We start from the raw sequence: 21,953 nt of genomic DNA, 5'->3' as shown, positions 1-21,953 counted from the left end.
CTGTCAGGGGGAGGGCTGGGCCAGGCGACGTCACGGCGCGAACTATCGCGATAAAGTCACCACCTAGAAGGTTAGTGCGGAATGAGCCGTGTGCTCGGGGCTGCTGCTGGTTCTTCAGCAGTGGTCACCGGCTCGGCGTCACGTGACCGCTTCACACACAGGCTGCTAGGGCTTGATGAGAGTCGTAGTCCCTCCGCAGGTTTCAGTCTGGCGGTCGTCAGTTATAACGAAGGGCGGAAATCGATTTAGAGGGATTTTCCAGTTTTGCAGAAATACGTACTTCCTCTTTCTAAAGTACAATATGCTTCAGTTCATTGCCATTTTTAACATGGATGCTTGCAGTCAGTGAATGGAAGAATGATTAGTCCTGTCTGATACTTAGGCCTGGTTCACACTGTACCCTACAAATTATGGTGCAAAACCAAAAAACTAACACCCCTTTCCAGACAAGCCACGCCTCTTTCCCATCAGGGCACGCCCCCTCAATCAGCAAGGCGCAAAAAGTGTCTAAAACACATAATAAAAGTGATGCAAAATGTACATCATTTTTATTTATTTTTTACGCAAAAAAAAAAAAAGCACTGGATAGGGGATATACTAAGCGATCCACGAGGTCTGACCACTGGGACCCCCAACATCTCTGAGAACGGGGGTCCGATTCTCCTTCCTGACGGAGCAGCAGGTCACCCCCCCCCCCCCCTGCTCCATCAGGACAGGGGATCGGGGGAGGGGGGGCAGACCCCAACGATCAGCTAGGTACCCCCTATCCAGTGCACAGGAGATCCCGTGTAGTAACCAGAATACCCCTCCTCTCCTGACAGGTCTGGATTGTCTATTTCTATCACCCGATGTTGTGCTGTTCCTCTATTATTCCTGCTAGAAGTTATGATTGAACTATTAGCAGTCAGGGGGGGGGGGTACCTGACATTGGCAGCACGGATTTAATAGTGTCAGATAATGCAGGGGCACAGCCACAACTGGTAAGACTGCTGGCAATGCGTCTAGTAGGAATAATAGAGGAATGACACAACATAAAGAAATAAGAATAGATGGTCCGGAAATGTTATTCTATGGGGAATGGTCAAGAGAGGGGAGAGGTCTTCCTTAAAGGGGATTCCGGTCTCCCCCTCGGTCACCCACTATATCCTGTCTGTCTACCTCTGCTATGTGCGGTGCCTCCATTTTTAGTAATAACATTTGGCCCTCTCTCCTTTTTGCTGTCAGGGTGCAGCACAGACTTGCAGGAGTTAATATTTCACGCCGGTCCCTCCCACGGAGCGTTGCTATGCAGAACAGAAACACAAGCGGGAGGCGCCTGTCTCTTTAAGTAGAGGACGCAGCCTTAGAAGGCAGTACAGGAACTGGCAGGATGACGAGAGCCTGTGGCTGCAGAAGTCAGTGCACTGCAGAGCTGTAGGACGGAGGGGCCGGTTCATGCGGTGATCCAGAGCCCCCTCGCGTGTATTTAGGGCAGGGGGCCGGTGCATGCGGTGATCCAGAGCCCCCCCGCGTGTATTTAGGGCAGGGGCCGGTGCATGCGGTGATCCAGAGCCCCCCGGGTGTATTTAGGGCCGGTGCGTGCGGTGATCCAGAGCCCCCTCGCGTGTATGTAGGGCAGGGGGCCGGTGCATGCGGAGATTGTGACCGTTACATAACAAGGTGCAGCTGAGGTTTCTGCATGCCGAGGACACCTCTGCAGCTGTCGCCTCCTTCTCGTGACCACCGCCGAGCCCCTGGCAGCAGCTCTCACCCTGCAGGGGAAACGGTGCGAGCCATGATGCCTTGGACTACAAGTGTCTTATTCATACAATGGTTTCCTTGCAGATCCTCAGCTGCTGCTTAATGATCAGGACTCGGTACCAAGGAGAAGATCTCCTCCAGGGACATGTATGGTAAACCTCAGCTGCAATCACATTGCACAATGGTAATGTAAAGGGGTCCCCCGGGGAGCATCCTGACATCTCAGCCGCCTTCTTGGATCTCATGCTCTATGAATACAAGCGCTGTGCCCGTAAACCCCTTACAATGTGCGACTAGTTCACCCAGCGCCATGTCCCTACCTAGGCTGCTCCGCGGGGGCGGGGCACTCGCTGCAGGCCTCCATAACTGCAGCTCTTCCTCTGCAAGTTCTGCCAGAAGCCTCAGGGTGTTGGTGGACATGGACGGAGTGCTGGCGGACTTTGAGGGTGGCTTCTTGAAGAAGTACAGGACTCGGTACCCTAAGGAGCCTTACATTGAGCTGCTGGACCGGAGGGGATTCTGGGTATCGGAGCAGTATGAGAATCTCAAGCCAGGACTGAGTGTAAGTGATTGTGAGGAGGACACTCTTTTTTATTGTTAGAATATATTTAGTGCTATGAGGGGTAACATACTTTTCTGCTTGCTGTCAGTGAATGGAAAAAATATTTTGAAGTAATACAGATTTTTATTATTTTTTTATTATTATTTTTAGGAGAAAGCTATGAGTATCTGGGAAGCAAAGCATTTCTTCTTGGATCTGGATCCTATTGATGGCGCTGTGGAGGCCTTGAAGGAAATGTCCAGTCTACCCAAGTAAACGTCATTGACAGGGCTGGGATAGGTGACAAATGCATGATCCTTGGAGGTCCGACAACTGGGACCTGTCACCAGGAATGTAATGGTACCTGTTGCTTCATTCTCAAGAAAAAATACTTTTAATCCCTGTGCAAATGAACAGTTAAGTGCACTGAGGGCAGGACCTTGCTCCTCCTGCTTCTTCCAGCCCCCCCTTTCCTTCTTGATTGAGGAGGCCAGGTGTCCTTATATTCATACAGCCTGGCCCTGTCAATTAATGAGAGGCAGGGGGTAGCAGAAGGATTAGGAGGAGTAAGGGTACTCAGGATGGCTTGGGCCTGCCCTCAGTGCACTTAACTGCTCATTTGCATATGGACTAAAAGTACTTTTTCCAGATCACTAAGCGAAAGTCCACACCACGTCAATTTATCCCGCGGATTTGTCGCCCTTTTTAGTGCATAGTTTGACATTGGCAGCAAAATCCTTAATAAATTCATAGTAGAAATTCCAGTGCAGAATGGTGGTACCCCCTACGTCTCCTAAAATCTCATCCACTCGCTGGTACTGTAAATTGCTAAGGAATTGCGTAAGCAAATCCACGGTGGCACATCCGCAGTGTATCCGTCCCATGTGAATATACCCTTAAAGGGGTCATCCAATCTCAAGATATCACTAGGATATGCCACAACGTCACATAGCTGCGGGTCCCATGTTTGGAACTTGCTCCTATCTCCAGAAAGGGGGCAAAACTGCGCAAAAGCGTGGCTACTTCTCCATGCACCGCTGTGGGACTGCTGGAAAAATCGGAGTCAGCGCTCTGTTATTTTCGGAACTCCCATAGCTGTGAACAGAGGTCGGCCGCGCTTGCTAAGCTTCTCTCCCTTGATTTTAAGGGCCCCGTTCTGGAAATAGGAGCAGGTCCCAGAGGTGGGACCTGCAACTATCTGGCGTTTGTGGCATGTCCTTGCGATACACCACTCATCTTGAGATGGGAAACCCCTTTTAAGATGACAAAAATGTGTCAGGTGAGGTGCAGTTTGGCATCGAGAATATATAACGCGTCACAAATAACATGAAGGTTCACATTGAGAGACACGAAAACTGACCAACATGCAATGTGCAAGATTAGTACATGTTACGCTGATTGACAGGACATACAGTCAGATATAGCTCAGCATCTGCTTCCATTCACTACTACCCCCACCATGATGTGCTCAAAGGCCGTCTCATCTGCATTTGCTGTGTGGGCTGACTGTCGTGTTCTTTAAAGGCATGAGTGACAAGTGCAGAGATGATGTATTAACTGCCGTTCTAACTTCCCTACAGCACTGATGTCTTTCTCTGCACCAGCCCCATAAAGCGATACCAGTACTGCCCATATGAGAAGGTAAATGGACTGGGGGAGGTTGACTGTTCATTGACATTGATGCCACCTGTTCAATATATATGGTACATTTAGAGAGGATTTTATGTCTTTCAAAAATCAGTAATATAGGCCCCTATGTACAAGAATATAACTGCTACAATACTGCTCCTGTGTACAAGAATATAACTGCTATAATACTGCTCCTATGTACAAGAATATAACTACAATAATACTGCTCCTATGTACAAGAATATAACTACTATAATACTGCTCCTATGTATAAGAATATAACTACTATAATACTGCTCCTATGTACAAGAATATAACTACTATAATACTGCTCCTATGTACAAGGATATAACTACTATAATACTGCCTCCTATGTACAAGAATATAACTACTATAATACTGCCTCCTATGTACAAGAACATAAATACTATTATACTGCTCCTATGTACAAGAATATTACTATAATACTGCTCCTATGTACAAGAATATAACTATTATAATACTGCTCCTATGTACAAGAATATAACTACTATAATACTGCCTCCTATGTACAAGAACATAAATACTATAATACTGCTCCTATGTACAAGAATATAACTATTATAATACTGCTCCTATGTACAAGAATATAACTACTATAATACTGCCTCCTATATACAAGAATGTAACTACTATAATACTGCTCCTATGTACAAGAATATAACTACTATAATACTGCTCCTATGTGCAAGAATATAACTACTATAATACTGCTCCTATGTATAAGAATATAACTACTATAATACTGCTCCTATGTACAAGAATATAACTACCATAATACTGCCTCCTATGTACAAGAATATAACTACTATAATACTGCCTCCTATGTACAAGAATATATCTACTATAATACTGCTCCTATGTACAAGAATATAACTACTATAATACTGCTACTATGTACAAGAATATAACTACTATAATACTGCCTCCTATGTACAAGAATATAACTACTATAATACTGCTCCTATGTACAAGAATATAACTACTATAATACTGCTCCTATGTACAAGAATATAACTACTATAATACTGCTCCTATGTACAGGAATATAACTACTATAATACTGCTCCTATGTACAAGAATATAACTACTATAATACTGCCTCCTATGTACAAGAATATAACTACTATAATACTGCTCCTATGTACAAGAATATAACTACTATAATACTGCACCCTATGTACAAGAATATAACTACTATAATACTGCTCCTATGTACAAGAATACAACTACTGGGGGGCGGAGCTTGACCTTGGAGCTGCATGGCTGCATGTTCCTGAGCTCCTCTCCCTGGCAGCTATTATAGCCCCTTTTATTAGCTATTTGCTCGGTGCTAATGGGGAAACCAGGCAAGGACCGTCACCCTGAGACACCAGAGCCGACAGGGGCCCGTTCCAGGCAACCTGAGATGGATAAATTCCTTAAGAAACAGTCCAGGACTCCAGCTGCTGAAGCATACAAGAAGGCGCGGCAGCTCTCTGAAGCAGATGAAGGCTCTGAGGCAGGAAGCACTTCTGATGTCTCTGATTGCAGACCACTGAGAAGAAGCTCCTCACTCTCCAAAGCAGATCTCAGGGACATTCTGGAATCTGCTCTTGCACCTCTTAAAAAGGACTTGGAGGAGATAATAGGAGATCTGCGGCAGATTGGGAATCGTGTGGAGTCCCTGGAGCTAGCACAGGAAGCCATCCTGGTGCATGAGGGTAAGACCAGCGCAGCCCTGCAAACCCACAGAGACTTGCTAAACGATGCGCTGATGCGCATAGAGGATCAGGAGAACCGGAGCCGGCGGCGAAATATTCGCATTCGCGGCCTACCCGAAAATATTGCGATTGACGCGCTTCATTCAGTCGCATGCTAAATTTTCTCCTCCCTGCTGGGAGCTGAGAGAGCAGCTCCGATTGTGATTGAGCGCATCCACAGGTTAAGGCCCAAGCCAAAACCTGGTGAGCCGCCGCGGGATGTAGTATGCGGCATCCTAAGCTATGTGGACACTGCTGCACTGCTCAAGGCGGGAAGGGAGGCCGACCGCATCATGTACGGTGAGACCCCAGTCCTTTTCTTCCAGGACCTGGCCCCCTCCACCTTAGCCAAGAGGCGCATCGTGAAGCCGCTCCTAGAGGCCCTTAAAGCCACAGCTACGCCATTCCGATGGCTCTATCCCTTCGGTCTGGCCATTTTGAAAAATGGGAGGCAGTATACGGTGCGGACCCCGGGAGACCTGAAAGCAATATGGGGCCCTCTTGGGATTGAACCCATCACAGTTCCCTCGTGGATGCCGGCTGATCAAGGGGACCCCCTGCCTACCCCTCCGGGTATAGGTTCGTGGCAGCAAGTTTCACCTTCCAGAGCTGGGAAACAAGGAAAAGGCCGGTCGCAAGCACCTGTTACCTGACTTTGCTCCGGGAAGCGCTGAAGGCGCTTTTGTTCACTCTTCACTGAGTTCAATGTTCTGTGACTTTGCTGGGTCCCAAGACGTAGGAACTCTGTCTGGCTCTGCCTGAGCTGAAGTTTCATCGTTTGTCCATTTGGACTTATTTTAGGTCTTGGCCCACTGCCCCGTTCTCATGGGTTTTGGGCCGGACCCTATGCTTTACTACCTTGCCTGCATGAGACGCAGGTTACGAGCTGTGTATTAGAGCACTGATTGCACTGTTAGTTATGCGGGGGTTATATGTCTGCACTGTTGTCAGTTATGTTACTGATTATGTCCTCTCCCTCACCCCCTTCCTTTCCACCCCCGGTGGCCCCACAGGAGCCCCCCTCTGACAGATCCCGGCTGTTTGCCGCTATGAAAAAGGATCTCCATTGTGTCAGATGCTGGGTGGGGTCACGTGCTCCCTGTCCATGGGGAGACATTCTTTGTTATTTGGGTTGTGTTACTGTCTCATTTGTTATGTTTTTTCTTTTGACTTTCCCTTCCTCCTCTTTCCTCCCTTTCTTCCTCTTACTCCGTCCATGGCTTTCTAGACTGGATGTCCTCTTGCTCTGGGCCGACAGGCCTCCTCTGTCTTCACTATGGCCTCTGTTGTAGTTGCCTCACTGAATGCCAGGGGTCTGAACGAGCCATGTAAGCGGTCTCAGGTGCTCTCTTTGTTACTGAAAGATAAGGCCTCCGTTGTATTCCTCCAAGAAACTCATTTTAAATCAGGGAAGATCCCGAAATTGTCCCAAAACGCATTCCCACAATGGTTTCATAGCTCTTTTGCCTCGGCTAGCAGGGGCGTCAGCGTGGCCGTCCACAAGCGCCTACCCTTCAAACACTCCGCTGTCCTTGCGGACACTGATGGTCGCTTCTTATTTGTTAAGGGGCACATCGCTGACGCGCCTGTTACCCTGGCTAATTTATATGCCCCTAATAGGGGTCAGATCCCCTGGCTCGTCCGGACTCTTGAGCAATTACAGGCTTTTAGTGAGGGCATGCTTATACTAGGAGGCGACTTTAATGTGACTATAGAGCCAGGCCTTGACTCGTCCTCTCAGAGGTCTGAGTTGTCCCACAAACTTCTGCGACGTCTGAAGACTGCGCTGACGAAGTTGCGGGTTATTGATGTGTGGCGCACTATGCATCCCTCTGGTCGGGATTATACGTTTTATTCAAACGCTAAAAAATCCTTCCATAGGTTGGACTACTTGTTTTTATCCTCCCCCCATATTTCTCAGATGGTAGACACGAGGATTGGGAACATTACGCTTTCTGATCACGCCCCAGTATTTCTCCGAGTGTCTATGACAGCTCTTCCTAAACGTGAGAGAATATGGCGTCTTAATGACACGTTGATTTCCGACCCTACCAATGCAGCTAGAATCTCCCGGATTATGTCTGAATTCTTCTCTCTTAATGCAGTGGGCGACCCTCCTCCCTCCCCCTCCATCTTGTGGGAGTCTCATAAGGCGGTGGTTAGAGGAGAATTAATTTCCCTGGGCTCGCATGTTAAAAAGTTGCGCTCCAAGGCTGTAGATGACCTGCTGTCCCGCATAGCGAGTCTTGAACTGACCCATAAGCAAACCCAGGCTCAGGCTGTGGCTGCTGAATTAGCGGAGGCCAGGACGGGACTGAAAAACTTGCTCAACGCCAAATCAGCGAAACTTATATTCCGCTCCAGGTTTAAAGCTTATGCCCATGGGAACAAAGGGAATAAACTGATGTCTGCCATGGCTAAGCAACGTCACGTGGATTCATTTATCCCTGCTATTCTAGATGCGAAAGGCAATAAGCACAAGTCGACTCACGATATAGCGAAAGCGTTTAGTGCTTTTTATGCGGATCTGTATAACCTCCCCACTCCAGACCGTCCTGGTTCAGCCTCTATTGAGCAAGCCACAGATGAGTTCCTGTCCACTCTGAAGCTGCCCTCTATTAGTCCCCTGCAAGCTTCCCAACTAGTCGCCCCTGTATCAAGAGAGGAAATTGGCAAGGTCCTTTCCTCCATTCCTTCAGGCAAAAGTCCAGGCCCGGATGGACTCCCTATATCGTATTACAAGACCTTCAAAGACGTTTTGACCCCTCACTTTCAGGCACTTTGTAATTTCCTCCTGACTGGAGGTTCTCTACCCCCCCAAACGTTAGAGGCCCACATAACTATAATCCATAAAGAAAACAAAGACCCCCTCCACTGTGGCAGTTATCGCCCGATTTCACTGCTAAATGCGGACGTCAAGTGGGCCAAGATACTGGCGCAGCGAATACAGCTGATTCTGCCGGATCTTATTGATAGCGAGCAAGTGGGGTTTGTACGTGGCAGACAGGGCTGTGAAAACACGATACGTTTGCTCCATCTTATGGATTGGGCTAGAAGCTCCTCCACGCCTCTGGCTTTGCTGAGCACGGACGCGGAGAAGGCCTTCGACAGGGTCGGTTGGCATTATATGTCACGGGCCCTGTCGAGGTTTGGTTTCCCAGATTCGTTTATATCTGCGATCTTCACTCTGTATTCAGCCCCGTCTGCCAGGCTCAAAATAAATGGTACGCTTTCTCCCTCCTTTTCCATATCCAATGGGACAAGACAGGGGTGTCCTCTCTCCCCATCTCTGTTTGTCATAGTGATGGAGACTTTGCTGTGTAAGATCCGGCAGGATCCTGCGGTTAGGGGCTTGACCATTGATTCTCGGACCCACTTGACAGCCGCATTTGCAGATGACCTACTTATTATGACTTCCAATCCCGAAACATCCTTCCCTAGGCTTTTGTCTCTTTTTGAGGAGTTTGGTTATGTGTCAAACTTTAAAATTAACTATGGCAAGTCCATGGCCCTAAACGTTACTTGTCCAGAATCGGTTAAAGAGGCCCTTCAGAATAATACCCCCTTTCACTGGGCTACAACAGACATAGTATTTTTGGGTGTGCATGTCCCGGCTCAGGCGAAGGACTTATTTGCTCTGAATTATGCCCCCTTATTGTCCTCAGTTAGGAAGCAGCTGCACTCTATTAAACTGCCGTTTATTTCTTGGTGTGGCAAGAGGAACTACCTCAAGACCTTTATAGCTCCTAAATTTTTGTACCTTCTGCAGGTGTTGCCTATCTGGCTGCCGCACTCATTTTTTGTAGACATCCGCAGAGTTTTCTCCCTCTTTTTGTGGGGAAGTAAACCCTCCAGAATTGCTTATTCGGTGCTGACCAGAGAGAGGAGGTTTGGCGGCTTTGGTTTGCCCGACATACGTTCCTACTATGTGGCCTTTCAACTATTTAGAGGTCTATCCCTCCTCAATAGCACTTATAGTGCTCCATATGTGTGTCTTGAGCGCTCCCTGCTCTCCACTAGAATGAAGCGGATTCTCTGGGGGCTGTCCCCTTGTTCTCCGGGTAGTTCCTCTTTGCCACTCCTATGGAAGGGTATGTTTGTTGAGTGGGCCAAGCAGTTTAAGGATAGAACACTTGAGTTTCCCATACCGGGTACTCCGCTTTCCTCTTTACAGTTTTATGTACATCCGGAAGCTGAGAAGCCCTCAGGTATCTGGCCTCTTTTGGCCGAGATCCCTTTAAGTGAGATCCGGTCCCCGGATGGGTCCCCGGATTGGTCCACGGTCTTGAATGACCCTAAAGTCAAAAAAGCTTCCTTCCTACAGAGTTTTGCCCTGCAGAAGGAGATTAAGATGATTAAGCTACCACCCCCCACCACCTCTGGAACCCCCTCTTGGCTGTCTAGGAGACTATCAGACGCCCGTAGGATCCCTAAACCGCTGTCTACCATATATAAGGAGTTACTCTCAGCCTCCCCTCCTGAGCTACATTTCCTTTCTTCATGGGAAAGGGAATTGTCCATCCACCTTACAGACCCGGAAAGGGCTTTTGTCCTTACACACTCTCACGGCTTTAGCCGCTGTATTAAGGTGCAAGAAAACTCGTATAAGCTGCTTACGAGATGGTACAAGTCCCCGGAGTTTTTGCATAGGCTTAACGCAGATTTCCCAAGTGAGTGCTGGAGGTGTAGAAAAGACGTAGGCTCTCTGTCACACATTTGGTGGCACTGTGAAAAGATTAAAGCGTTCTGGACCAGTATAGAAGCTCTGATAAATGAGGTGTGTGCTAAGCAGGTTAAGCTGGATCCTAAACTGATCCTGCTTTGGTGCCCTAATGACTCGCTTTCCCCCTGTAGATCTGATCTTCCTACTATGCTCATCACGGCGGCGAGACTGCTCATCCCGCTGCTTTGGAAGGATACTGAACCTCCCACTGTTTCGATGTGGAGGGATAAGGTGGATCAGATCTACAGGTTTGAAGAGCTGGCCCACTGGGAATCTGGCACGCGTTCCCGCTTTCTGAAAATCTGGTCGCCCTGGAAGACATATAGGAAGTTCCCCTGACGGAGTTGGGGAAAACTCCCCTACCCCCCCCCCCCCTTCCTTTCCCTTCTTTCCCTCTCTTTTCCTCTTATTTGTGTTATATTAGATTTTTATTGTCTGTCACATTTGATGTATCATTTTGTACAACATGTGTTGCACTGACATGCAATTGTGGTCACGTCCATGGCTGATTTGTGACTATGCCTTACCAGTGATGCTACGATGGTTTGTGATCGATTGATATGCCTTACTCTTTGAATAAAAATAAATTTGGTTAAGAATATAACTACTATAATACTGCCTCCTATGTACAAAAATATAACTACTATAATACTGCTCCTATGTACAAAAATATAACTACTATAATACTGCCCCCTATGTACAACAATATAACTACTATAATACTGCTCCTATGTACAGGAATATAACTACTATAATACTGCTCCTATGTACAAGAATATAACTGCTATAATACTGCTCCTATGTACAGGAATATAACTACTATAATACCGCCTCCTATGTACAAGAATATAACTACTATAATACCGTCTCCTATGTACAAGAATATAACTACTATAATACTGCTCCTGTGTACAAGAATATAACTACTATAATACTGCCTCCTATGTACAAGAATATAACTACTATAATACTGCTCCTATGTACACAATAATATAACTACTATAATACTGTCTCCTATGTACAAGAATATAACTACTATAATACCGTCTCCTATGTACAAGAATATAACTACTATGGGGCGGAGTTTGGCCGCTGAGCTGCATGGCTGCCGGTGACTGAGCTCCTCATCCTAGCCGGCACAAACCCCCTTTTATAGCACCTTTTAGAAGCTTGAAATGGGCAAAGTGGAGAGAGATCGCCCCAGGGAACCTGCTGACCCACCTGTGAGCCGCTCCAAACAGCCTGACATGGAGAAATTCCTGAGGAAAGCTGCCAAGGGCACCGCTGCTGGGACACCTAAGATGGCGCCGGCTCCTTCTATTCATTCCGATCCGGATGAATTTTCGGAAGCGGGAAGTATTTCGGATGCTTCCGAATATAAAAATCGCAAGCGGGGAACGAATCTTTCAAAAGCGATCCTTCGCGAAATTTTGGACTCTGCGCTAGCTCCCCTGAAGCAGGACTTGACTGAAATAAAGACCGATCTCCGATCCATCGGCCAGAGAGTCGCTGCACTGGAAAACTCGCAAGACGCGATTATTCGCTTCGGTGAGGAAACATGCTCCACCCTCGGATCGCATAAAGATCTTCTTAACGATGCCCTCCTGCGAATTGAAGATCAGGAAAATCGCAGCCGTAGACGTAATATTCGCATCCGCGGCCTCCCTGAAATATTCGCATCGGAAGTTCTCGAAAAAATCGCGAAAGAAATATTCGCGAATCTTTTAACTCCAGAAAGAGCAGCAAATATTGTCATTGAACGCATACATCGCGCTCTTCGCCCCAAGCCAAAGGCTTCAGACCCTCCGAGAGATGTTGTCTGCGGTATCCTCAGTTTTGTGGACACTGCGGCTCTATTGAAAGCCAGTAGAGAGGCGGACCGCCTGGAATATGAAGGCTCGCAGCTGCAGTTCTTTCAGGACTTGGCACCTTCCACGTTGGCAAAGAGACGTATTTTGCGTCCGCTTCTTGAAGTTCTTAAATCTTCCGGGACCCAGTTCCGCTGGCTGTACCCCTTTGGCTTGGCCGTCGTCAAAAACGGACGGCAGATCACCATACGCACGCCTCAGGACCTATCCGGGGCCTGGGTCCCACTGGGTATTGCTCCAATTGAAATTCCGTCCTGGATGCCGGCAGACCAGGGAGATCCTATACCCTCGCCTCCGACTGCAGACACCTGGTCCCTTGTGCCTGCCGGGAAGAAATCCCGACCCAGTCAGAGTTCCCAGGCCTCCGCTGCTGCGGGTCGCTCTCCTCATCGCTGATTCTTCTCTGCTACGTTGGCCACCATTTTCGCCGTTCACAGTTCAGGTGTTCTCCTGAAGTGGACCTCCGGAAGTTACGGTTTTCTCCTGTTATATTGTTCAGGACATGCATAGGAGCCGTCTAGCCTTTTGACATGGCCTTTCTAGGTGTATCCAGGCCTTTGTTCACCTCCCTGAGGACTTCACCCTCCTGAATGTTATCTACCTCTTCCCTCCCACCCCCTCTGCACAGGGGATTTGTTTGCCGTTGTTTCCCTCATTGACTTCCTTGTTACCTGATGGCCTTTTCATGGCCTCTCCCAGCTCTACGAGACCCCCCGCCTGATGGATCCCGGCACCAGGCCGTGATGAGAAAGGATCCTCTGATTCCCAGGCGCTCCGTGGAGCTCTTAGTTCTGCATTCTGTGATTATGATTTACTGTTTGCATTATTGTCTCCCTTCTTTTGCCCTCATGTGTTTCCCCTTCTGTGTCCTCTTATCCCATCCTAATGTTCTTACTTGGTTCGCTCAGATTATGATTGCTTTGTGCTTTCCTGCTGACTTAACATGGCTTCTCTTATAGTTTCTTCCCTTAATGTCCGGGGCCTGAACGAGCCGTGCAAAAGATCCCAGGTGATTTCCTTACTACTAAAAGACAAAGTCTCAATAGCCTTTTTTCAAGAAACACATTTCCGGGCAGGTAAGATTCCCAATCTTCCTTCCAAAAAGTTCACTCAGTGGTTCCACAGCGCACAGGCCTCCGCTAGCCGGGGTGTCAGTATTGCCATTCACAAGCAGGTACCCTTTGCGGTTACAGCCTCCTCCTCGGATCCTGATGGCCGGTACTTATTTGTGAAGGGCTCTATAGCGGGCACACCGGTTACACTGGCCAATATTTACGCGCCAAATAGGGGACAGGTTGCATGGCTGGTTCAGACCCTCGCTGCGCTGGCTGCATTCAAACAGGGTATGGTAATTCTGGGGGGAGATTTTAATGTGACCCTAGACCCACTTCTGGATTCCTCCTCGGGGAAATCGGCTATCACTCACGTACGTCTTAGACGCCTGAAGGTGGCTCTGCGTAAACTAGGTGTTATTGATACCTGGCGTACCCTGAACCCCACGGGTCGTGACTACTCGTTCTACTCCCATGCCAAGTCCTCACACCACAGATTAGACTATGTCTTTCTCTCCTCTGAGCATGTCAAACAAATTGTAAACACCCGAATAGGCAACATCACGTTGTCGGACCACGCCCCTGTCTTTCTGACAGTTTCGCTGTCCACTCTCCCTACACGGGAATGGAACTGGCGTCTCAATGAGACCATCATCCAGGACCAGGTGTCATCGGGGAAAATAGCCACCTCCCTCCAGGAGTTCTTCAGTACTAACACCGCAGGTCCCTCCCCTCCCTCCCCCGCTGTAATCTGGGAAACCCACAAGGCCGTGATCCGTGGAGAGCTTATCGCTCTCGGCTCCCATCTTAAAAAACAAAGAGCCCAGGCCATGTCCACCCTCCTATCCCGTATCGCCACCCTCGAGCTCAGCCATAAGCAATCCCAAGCGTTAAGCCTTGCGGAGGAGCTTTCTGTCGCGCGATCTCAATTAAAAGATATGTTGAACGTTACTTCAGCTAAATTGCTCCTTCGTGCACGCTTCAAATCCTACGCACATGGCGACAGAGGGAACAGACTTATGGCGGCGCTAACTAAACAACAATTTTCTGACTCCTTCATTCCGGCGATCAAAGATGCGGCGGGCAATCACCTTAAGTCTACCCCTGATATAGCCAAAGCATTTTGTGCCTTCTACGAAGACCTTTACAACCTCCCGCCCCCTCCTGGGTCATCTCCCTGCTCCGTCGCGGAGGCCTCGAATAAATTCCTCTCCTCCCTTCAGCTTCCCTCTATATCCCCGGATCAGTCCTCCCAACTATTAGCTCCCATCTCTGGCCCGGAAGTCCTGAAAGTCCTAGCCACTATCCCCTCCGGTCGCAGTCCCGGCCCTGACGGTTTCGCCATCTCTTATTATAAAACTTTTAAATCTGTCCTAGCCCCTCAATTTAGCTCCCTATGTAATTATCTCCTGGGTGGTGGCCACCTCCCTGCCCAGTCACTCACAGCCCACATCACCATTATCCATAAGGAGAATAAAGACCCGTTGCAATGTGGCAGTTACCGCCCTATCTCCCTACTAAACACGGACATTAAATGGTGGGCTAAGATCCTGGCTCAACGGATTCAAAAAGTTCTCCCGGATGTTATTCACAAAGAACAAGTTGGCTTTGTCTCTGGCAGACAGGGTAATGAGAATACTGTTCGCCTCCTTCATCTCATGAACTGGGCACGGTCTACCTCTACCCCGCTAGCTCTGCTGAGCACTGATGCAGAGAAAGCTTTTGACAGAGTGAGCTGGCAGTATATGTCACTGGCTCTGTCGAAATTTGGCTTTCCTGACCAACTCATTTCCGCTATCCTCTCTCTGTACTCTGCCCCCTCTGCCAGGGTCAAAGTCAACGGCACTCTTTCACCCGCCTTTGCCATTACTAATGGCACTAGGCAGGGTTGCCCTCTCTCCCCCTCGCTTTTTGTGATAGTCATGGAAACTCTCCTGTGCAAAATCAGGCAAGATCCCGATATTGAAGGTCTCCAGAGAGCCTCCCACACTCACCTCACGGCGGCATTTGCAGACGACCTCCTTATTATGACCACCAACCCTGAGACATCCTTCCCCCGGCTACACTCTATATTTGAAGAATTCGGTTGGGTCTCCAATTTCAAGATCAACTATAGCAAATCCCTTGCCCTGAATGTTACATGTAAACCCGCTCTTGTTGCGTCGCTTAAACGCTCCACCCCCTTCACTTGGGCCGCTCGGGACATCACATTTTTGGGGATTCACATCTCTGCGAATCTGAATGACCTTTACAGCCTTAATTACACCCCTATGCTCAACTCAATTAAATCCCATCTACAGTCGGTTAAACTTCCCTTCATCTCCTGGATAGGCAGGAAGAATTATCTCAAGACCTTCATTGTCCCCAAACTCCTATACCTGCTGCAGACGTTGCCCATATGGCTCCCGCGCTCGTACTTTACAGAGTTGCGTAGGAGATTCTCCCTTTTCCTCTGGTCGAACAAACCATCTAGGATAGCTTACTCCACATTGACGAGGGAAAAGAGGTTTGGTGGCTTCGGCCTTCCCGATGTACACCTGTATTACACTGCCACGCACCTAAATAGGTGCTTCTCTCTTCTTTCCCGAAGCCCCCCAAATCTATGCACAGCTCTAGAGCGAGGCCTCGTTACATACAAAGATTATCTCGTCCTGTGGGGGGTCCGTAGCTGTACGCCCTCACATTCCTTTGCCTCCCCCATTTGGAAGGGCATGCTCGTTGAATGGGCTAAACTCTATAGATCTAAAGATCTGAGATTCCCGAATCCTCGCCTCCCTCTGCACTTATTGCAAAACTTAGTTCATCCCGAGACCACTGCCCCTTCAGGTGTTTGGTATCAGTTGTCTAACCACACACTACAGGAGGTTGTATCTGCGAGTGGGGACTTGGCATGGGACACGATTCGGGCCTTGCCTGAGGTTCGAAAGCAATCCTTCTTGGCTCTTGCTGCCTTTCGCAAGGATATCGCGATTTTGAAACTCCCTCCCTTCTGCACGGAAGAATCCACCTGGCTGGAAAAGAAACTAGATATGCCGATCCCCCCGAAGAAGCCCCTGTCAACTCTCTACAAGGAGTTACTCTCTTCCACACCCCCAGTACTATCCTTTTTAGTGGCCTGGGAGAAGGAGCTCTCGTACCCCCTCTCAGAACCCGAAAAAGCATTTATCCTCTCCAACTCTCACGGATTCAGTCGTTGTATCAAAATACAGGAAAATTCCTTTAAGCTTCTTACGCGTTGGTACAAAACGCCTGAATTCCTCCATAATCTTAATCACGAAATACCCGATCAGTGCTGGAGGTGTGGAACAGAGAAGGGGTCCCTATCTCACATATGGTGGTCCTGCAGTCTAATCCGTCCCTTCTGGACACAGATTGAGAGCCTAATCGGGCGCATTTGCGGCTCCCCTATAAGTCTAGATGCGCAATTAGTCCTGCTTTGGTGCCCCAATATAACCCTCGCCCCTTCTAAAAACAACCTACCAACGTTACTTCTAACTGCTGCCCGCCTGCTAGTCCCTCTGCTGTGGAAGAACGACTCTGCACCTACGCTGCTGATGTGGCAAGAGAAAGTGGATCAGATATGTCGTTTTGAAGAACTGGCTCACTGGGAATCTCACACTCGCCCTCGTTTTCTGGACATATGGAGTCCCTGGAAAGCCTATCGCCACCCGGCGTCTTGAAAGACCCTGTCATGATCTGACTGACACCGCCATTATTGAACCCACCACCCCCCCCTCCCTCCCTCTCCCTCCCTCCCTTCTTCTTGTTTGGTATTTCTTTATCCCTGTCCGTTGTCCTGTTTGTCTATTTGTGTTCCCCCCCCCCCCTTCATTTGTTTGACTTTTGTTATATTTGATTGCACTATTCTGATGCCATCTGCGTATGGCGTTTGCTGTATTGTGGCACTTTATATCTATTTGCTTTCTCAATAAAAAGAGATTTGGTTAAGAATATAACTACTATAATACTGCTCCTATGTACAAGAATATAACTACTATAATACTGCTCCTATGTACAAGAATATAACTACTATAATACTGTCTCCTATGTACAAGAATATAACTACTATAATACTGCTCCTATGTACAAGAATATAACTACTATAATACTGCTCCTATGTACAAGCATATAACTACTATAATACTGTCTCCTATGTACAAGAATATAACTACTATAATACTGCTCCAATGGACAAGAATATAACTACTGTAATACTGCCTCCTATGTACAAGAATATAACTACTATAATACTGCCTCCTATGTACAAGAATATAACTACTATAATACTGCCCCTATGTACAAGAATATAACTACTATAATACTGCTCCTAGGTACAAGAATATAACTACTATAATACTGCTCATATATATAAGTATATAACTACGGTACTATAGTGGAGATCTGCAGTGATTCTCTCCTCTGTCTCTCTCGGTCAGTACGCTTGGGTGGAGAAGAACTTTGGACATGAGTTTTTGGAGCGGATTATTCTCACCAGGGACAAGACGGTAGTCTCTGCGGACCTCCTGATAGATGACCGTCCTGATATAATGGGTAATGTCGACCACTACCATTACATGTCTACAAGTATTTGGTGGGTGGGGGTCTGACCCCTGGGTCTCCCAGCGATTTGAAGAACGGAGGTCCACAAGTGCCACTGAGCGCATCACCACTCCATTGACTTCTATGGGCTGGAGTGCGGCGCTCCTGGCAGTCCCTCTGGCGGAATTATTCTGTTTGCCCAATACTTCTGATGACATCATCTCACCTGCTTCCTGGTCCCAGCTACAGGAGTTGCAGACCTGGTTGACACTACATTTTTGAGACCATGTGGTGATTGTATTTCCTTTTCCCCCCTGCAGGGTCCGAACCAAACCCCAGTTGGGAGCACGTCCTGTTCACAGCCTGCCACAACCGCCATTTATCGGTGACGCCACCCAACCAGCGGCTTCAGTCCTGGAACGATGACTGGAAGGCGTTACTAGACAGCAAGAGGCCGCCCAGCTAATCGCTACGTGCAAGAGATTCAACCAATCAGATCCAAGCAATCTATAAACGCCCCTCCTCTTTTGTGCTGGATGCCTCTGAGGTCTCTGATTGGTCCACACGGTGACGCGTCTGAACCACGTATCTTTGCAGCGTGCACGGTCACACGATACACGTGCGCACACGGGAACACAAAGCAATAGGCCGTCGCTGCCCGTATGTCAAGTAGTAAATTGCATGTTAGCCGCAGGTGCCGCCTTATACGCCAAACCGATGTTCATTAGAGCGCAACTTAACAAGTCACTAGCGCCTGCTGACGATTGAGGTAAGATAAGTAAAAATGGCTGCCTGTAGGTGACCGGGGGGCGTGTGGGACATGAGCAGCTCTCCACCTTCAAATGGCATTCCACTTTAAGAGGTCTTCTGATAGGTGCGTGTTTCGGTTCCTAATTGTACATTTACATTGTGGCTGCCGTTCTTTATGGATCTGTCGTATCTGACATCCCACCAGCCCCAGCCCCCCGTTGTATGAGCGTGCGTCGTTCTGTCTATTATCTATCTATCTATCTATGGGTACTTTCACACTAGCGTTAACGTTTTCCGGTATTGAGTTCAGTTTTGTCCTAATGCATTATGAATGGAAAGCAATCCGCTCAGTATGCATCAGGATGTCTTCCGTTCCGTTCCTTTTACGGTATTTGGCTAGAGAAAATACTGCAGCATGTTGCGGTATTTTATCCGGCCAAAATTCCGGAACACTTGCCAGATTGCTGGATCCAGCATTAATTTCCATTGAAATGTAGTGATGCCGGATACGGTACCAAGTGTTCATGAAATTGCCGCATTGGCGGATCCGGTTTTCCAGTCTGCGCATGCGCAGACCTTCAAAAATGTGAAAGATAAATAAATACCAGATCCGTTTTTCCAGATGACACCTGAGAGACGGATCTGGTATTTCAATGCATTTGTCAGATGGATCCGGAAACAAATCATATCTGTTTGCATATGGATTTCCGGATCTGGCAGGCAGTTCCGGCAACGCTAGTGTGAAAGTCCCCTATCTCATATCTATCTATTATCTATCTATCTATCTATTATCTATCTATTATCTATCTATTATCTATCTATCTATCTATCTATCTATCTATCCACATGGGTGAATAAACTTCTGTTTCCTTTTTCATTACTGGACATCGCTGCCTCTTTGCATTTTTTACGTTTTGTGCAATAGTCTTGTCCCTTTGCACCTAAATTTTTCTCTTTTTTTGTTCACTCTGGCGCTGCCATTTTTTTAACTTTTTTATCTATCTATCTTAGGCTACTTTCACACTAGCGTTCGATCGGATCCGTTCTGAACGGATCCGCTCATAATAATGCAGACGGAGGCTCCGTTCAGATCGGATCCGTCTGCATTATTTTAGCATATAACAGTGTGAAAATAGCCTCGTACGGATCCGTCCAGACTTTCAATGTAAAGTCAATGGGGGACGGATCCGCTTGAAGATTGAGCCAAATTGTGGCATCTTCAAACGGATCCGTCCCCATTGACTTACATTGTAAGTCTGGACGTATCCGCACGCCTCCGCACGGCCAGGCGGACACCCGAACGCTGCAAGCAGCGTTCAGCTGTCCGCCTGTCCGTGCGGAGGCGAGCGGAGCGGAGGCTGAACGCCGCCAGACTGATGCAGTCTGAGCGGATCCGCTCCATTCAGACTGCATCAGGGCTGGACGGAAGCGTTCGGGTCCGCTCGTGAGCTCCTTCAAACGGAGCTCACGAGCGGACCCATGAACGCTAGTGTGAAAGTAGCCTTATCCATCCAGCCATCTCTTTGTCAGTTTTTATTCAGTCTGGACTCCAGGCTGATACATTTTACCTGCACTGATACATTGTAGCAAACTATCAGGATAGTCCTATATTTACCTACAGAGGATTGTCTAGACTAGATGCAACTGGCTGAGAGCAGCATTAGGTCATGACTGGGGTTTCTAGCCCATGGAGGCTTTTCCTGTTCACTGACCAGAAGCAGAGATCTTGAAAATGGTGACAAGAAAAAAAATAATAATAATGAATTAAAGCAGTTTTATTTTGTGTTATAAAAGGGGTAGATGTGAAAGCTTCATATAGATAGTGGTCTGGTGCCCGGCCCCGCCATCCTTCTACCCGTCCCCCGTACAGCTGTGCCCCAGGCCGTGTGCTGTGGAGGAAAGGCAGCTCGGCCCCCACCGACCCCAGTCATCAGCGGACCGCCCCTGTCACCGCTCTGTGCGGTCGCGGTGGCCGTGGGATGGATTTTATTTGCTCGTTGTAACTTTTACTCTGGTTTCATCCATTCATTTGTTTTTTATCTATATAAATGCTTACTTATGAATATTTTTCCTCACTGCATTGGCGCAATGCCAGGCATCTTAAAGGGATACTGTCTGATGCCAAGCGGAGGTCCGGAAAGGGCATGACACAGGGATAGAAGACATAAAAGTCACTCATATGAGGTTATTGGATTCTTCATTAATCGGCATGGAGATCTCTTTAGTCCTGAAGGAAGTTTTATTCTTCATTTTGTTTTTACTGTTTAATGTAGCTTAGGTGTTTTTTTTTTTTCTTAAAGGGGTTCTCCCATGATTAATGTAAAACATGATAACCAGACGTCACATAGTGCATGGCAATCTCTGACAAAGCTAGAACCAGCCCCGTACCTCACATGGATCCAGAGATTTCTCTAAATTGTTCTGATAGATTTATTTCAAGCTGGCAGCTCAGGGGGTGTGTCCTTTCTCATGGGTGTGTCCTTTCTCAAGGGGTGTGTCCTTTTGCCGCATGTGCTTCCTTCTCAGTGAGCAGGACAAAGAAATTAGAAAAAGAGCAAACAGCAGGTGGCGCTATACAGACAGATTTCAGTGAAAAACTCAGCGGCTATAATAATTTTTTAATTACATGCAATTACAGGTGCAGGTTTGAAAACGGTAGAATATTATTTGTGGGAAAACACCATACTCATAAGCTGGATCGCTGACTCCGCCAGGGAACGCCCACTTATGGACGGCGCCCATTTTTGGCTCAAATTTGCCAGGATTGTCTCTGAAAATCAGGACCAGTCGCTGCAAATTTGGGAGTTTTGTAACTGTGCAACACTTGACTCCTTATTGTATATTATGAACAACGTGTTAAGCTCTAGCCTCACTTAAAGGGGTTCTCCAACACCAGGATCCCCTTCTGATATCACCAGGCACGGTGCATATACTGGTGCTCCAGTTCCAGCGCCGACGTCCGGCAGTGTGATGTGTTGTCTACACGCTTGTCACAGCTGCCGGCCGTTCAGTGGTCTCAGTGGTGGTCACGGTCATGTGCCTTCACACGTCACCACAATAGGTCAGCAGCGGTGTCGTTTCTGTGTAGCAGCGGAGATTAGAAGTCAAGGAGAAGGGAGCTTGGCACTTGAGCCAGGGCACCCCTGACAGGGAGACTCTTGTTTATTTCAATCCCTGCACCCTGCACGCCACTATCAAGAGGGATTCCTGGTCTGGAACATCCCTTTTTAGGGTCCATTCACACATCCGCAATTCCATTCCGCATTTTACGGAACGGAATTGCGGACCCATACATTTCCGAGTCCGCAATTCCGTACCTGAAAAAAATTG

General features: G+C 47.8%; 1 protein-coding gene across 3 annotated transcripts; it reads left to right on the top strand.

Annotated features, from left to right (window-relative positions):
• Positions 1-2: 2 nt before the first annotated feature.
• NT5M (5',3'-nucleotidase, mitochondrial) lies at positions 3-18,987 on the top strand. Of its 3 annotated transcripts, none has more exons than XM_044302731.1 (6): positions 3-70; positions 1,825-2,302; positions 2,453-2,553; positions 3,862-3,922; positions 17,771-17,885; positions 18,194-18,987. In XM_044302731.1, exons 2-6 carry the CDS (start codon positions 1,991-1,993, stop codon positions 18,337-18,339), a joined length of 735 nt encoding a protein of 244 aa, XP_044158666.1. In that variant the 5' UTR covers positions 3-70; positions 1,825-1,990; the 3' UTR covers positions 18,340-18,987. The 3 variants fall into 3 exon arrangements, with proteins under 3 accessions (XP_044158666.1, XP_044158667.1, XP_044158665.1); XM_044302732.1 differs by lacking the exon at positions 3-70 and adding an exon at positions 1,380-1,394; XM_044302730.1 differs by lacking the exon at positions 3-70 and having other exon boundaries at positions 1,401-2,302.
• Positions 18,988-21,953: the final 2,966 nt, after the last annotated feature.

This window comes from Bufo gargarizans, chromosome 8 (assembly GCF_014858855.1).
Source record: "Bufo gargarizans isolate SCDJY-AF-19 chromosome 8, ASM1485885v1, whole genome shotgun sequence".
In the NCBI taxonomy this organism is placed as follows: Eukaryota; Metazoa; Chordata; class Amphibia; order Anura; family Bufonidae; genus Bufo; species Bufo gargarizans.
Note: the sequence above shows the minus strand (reverse complement) of the source record. Positions and strands in the feature narration are given on the sequence as shown.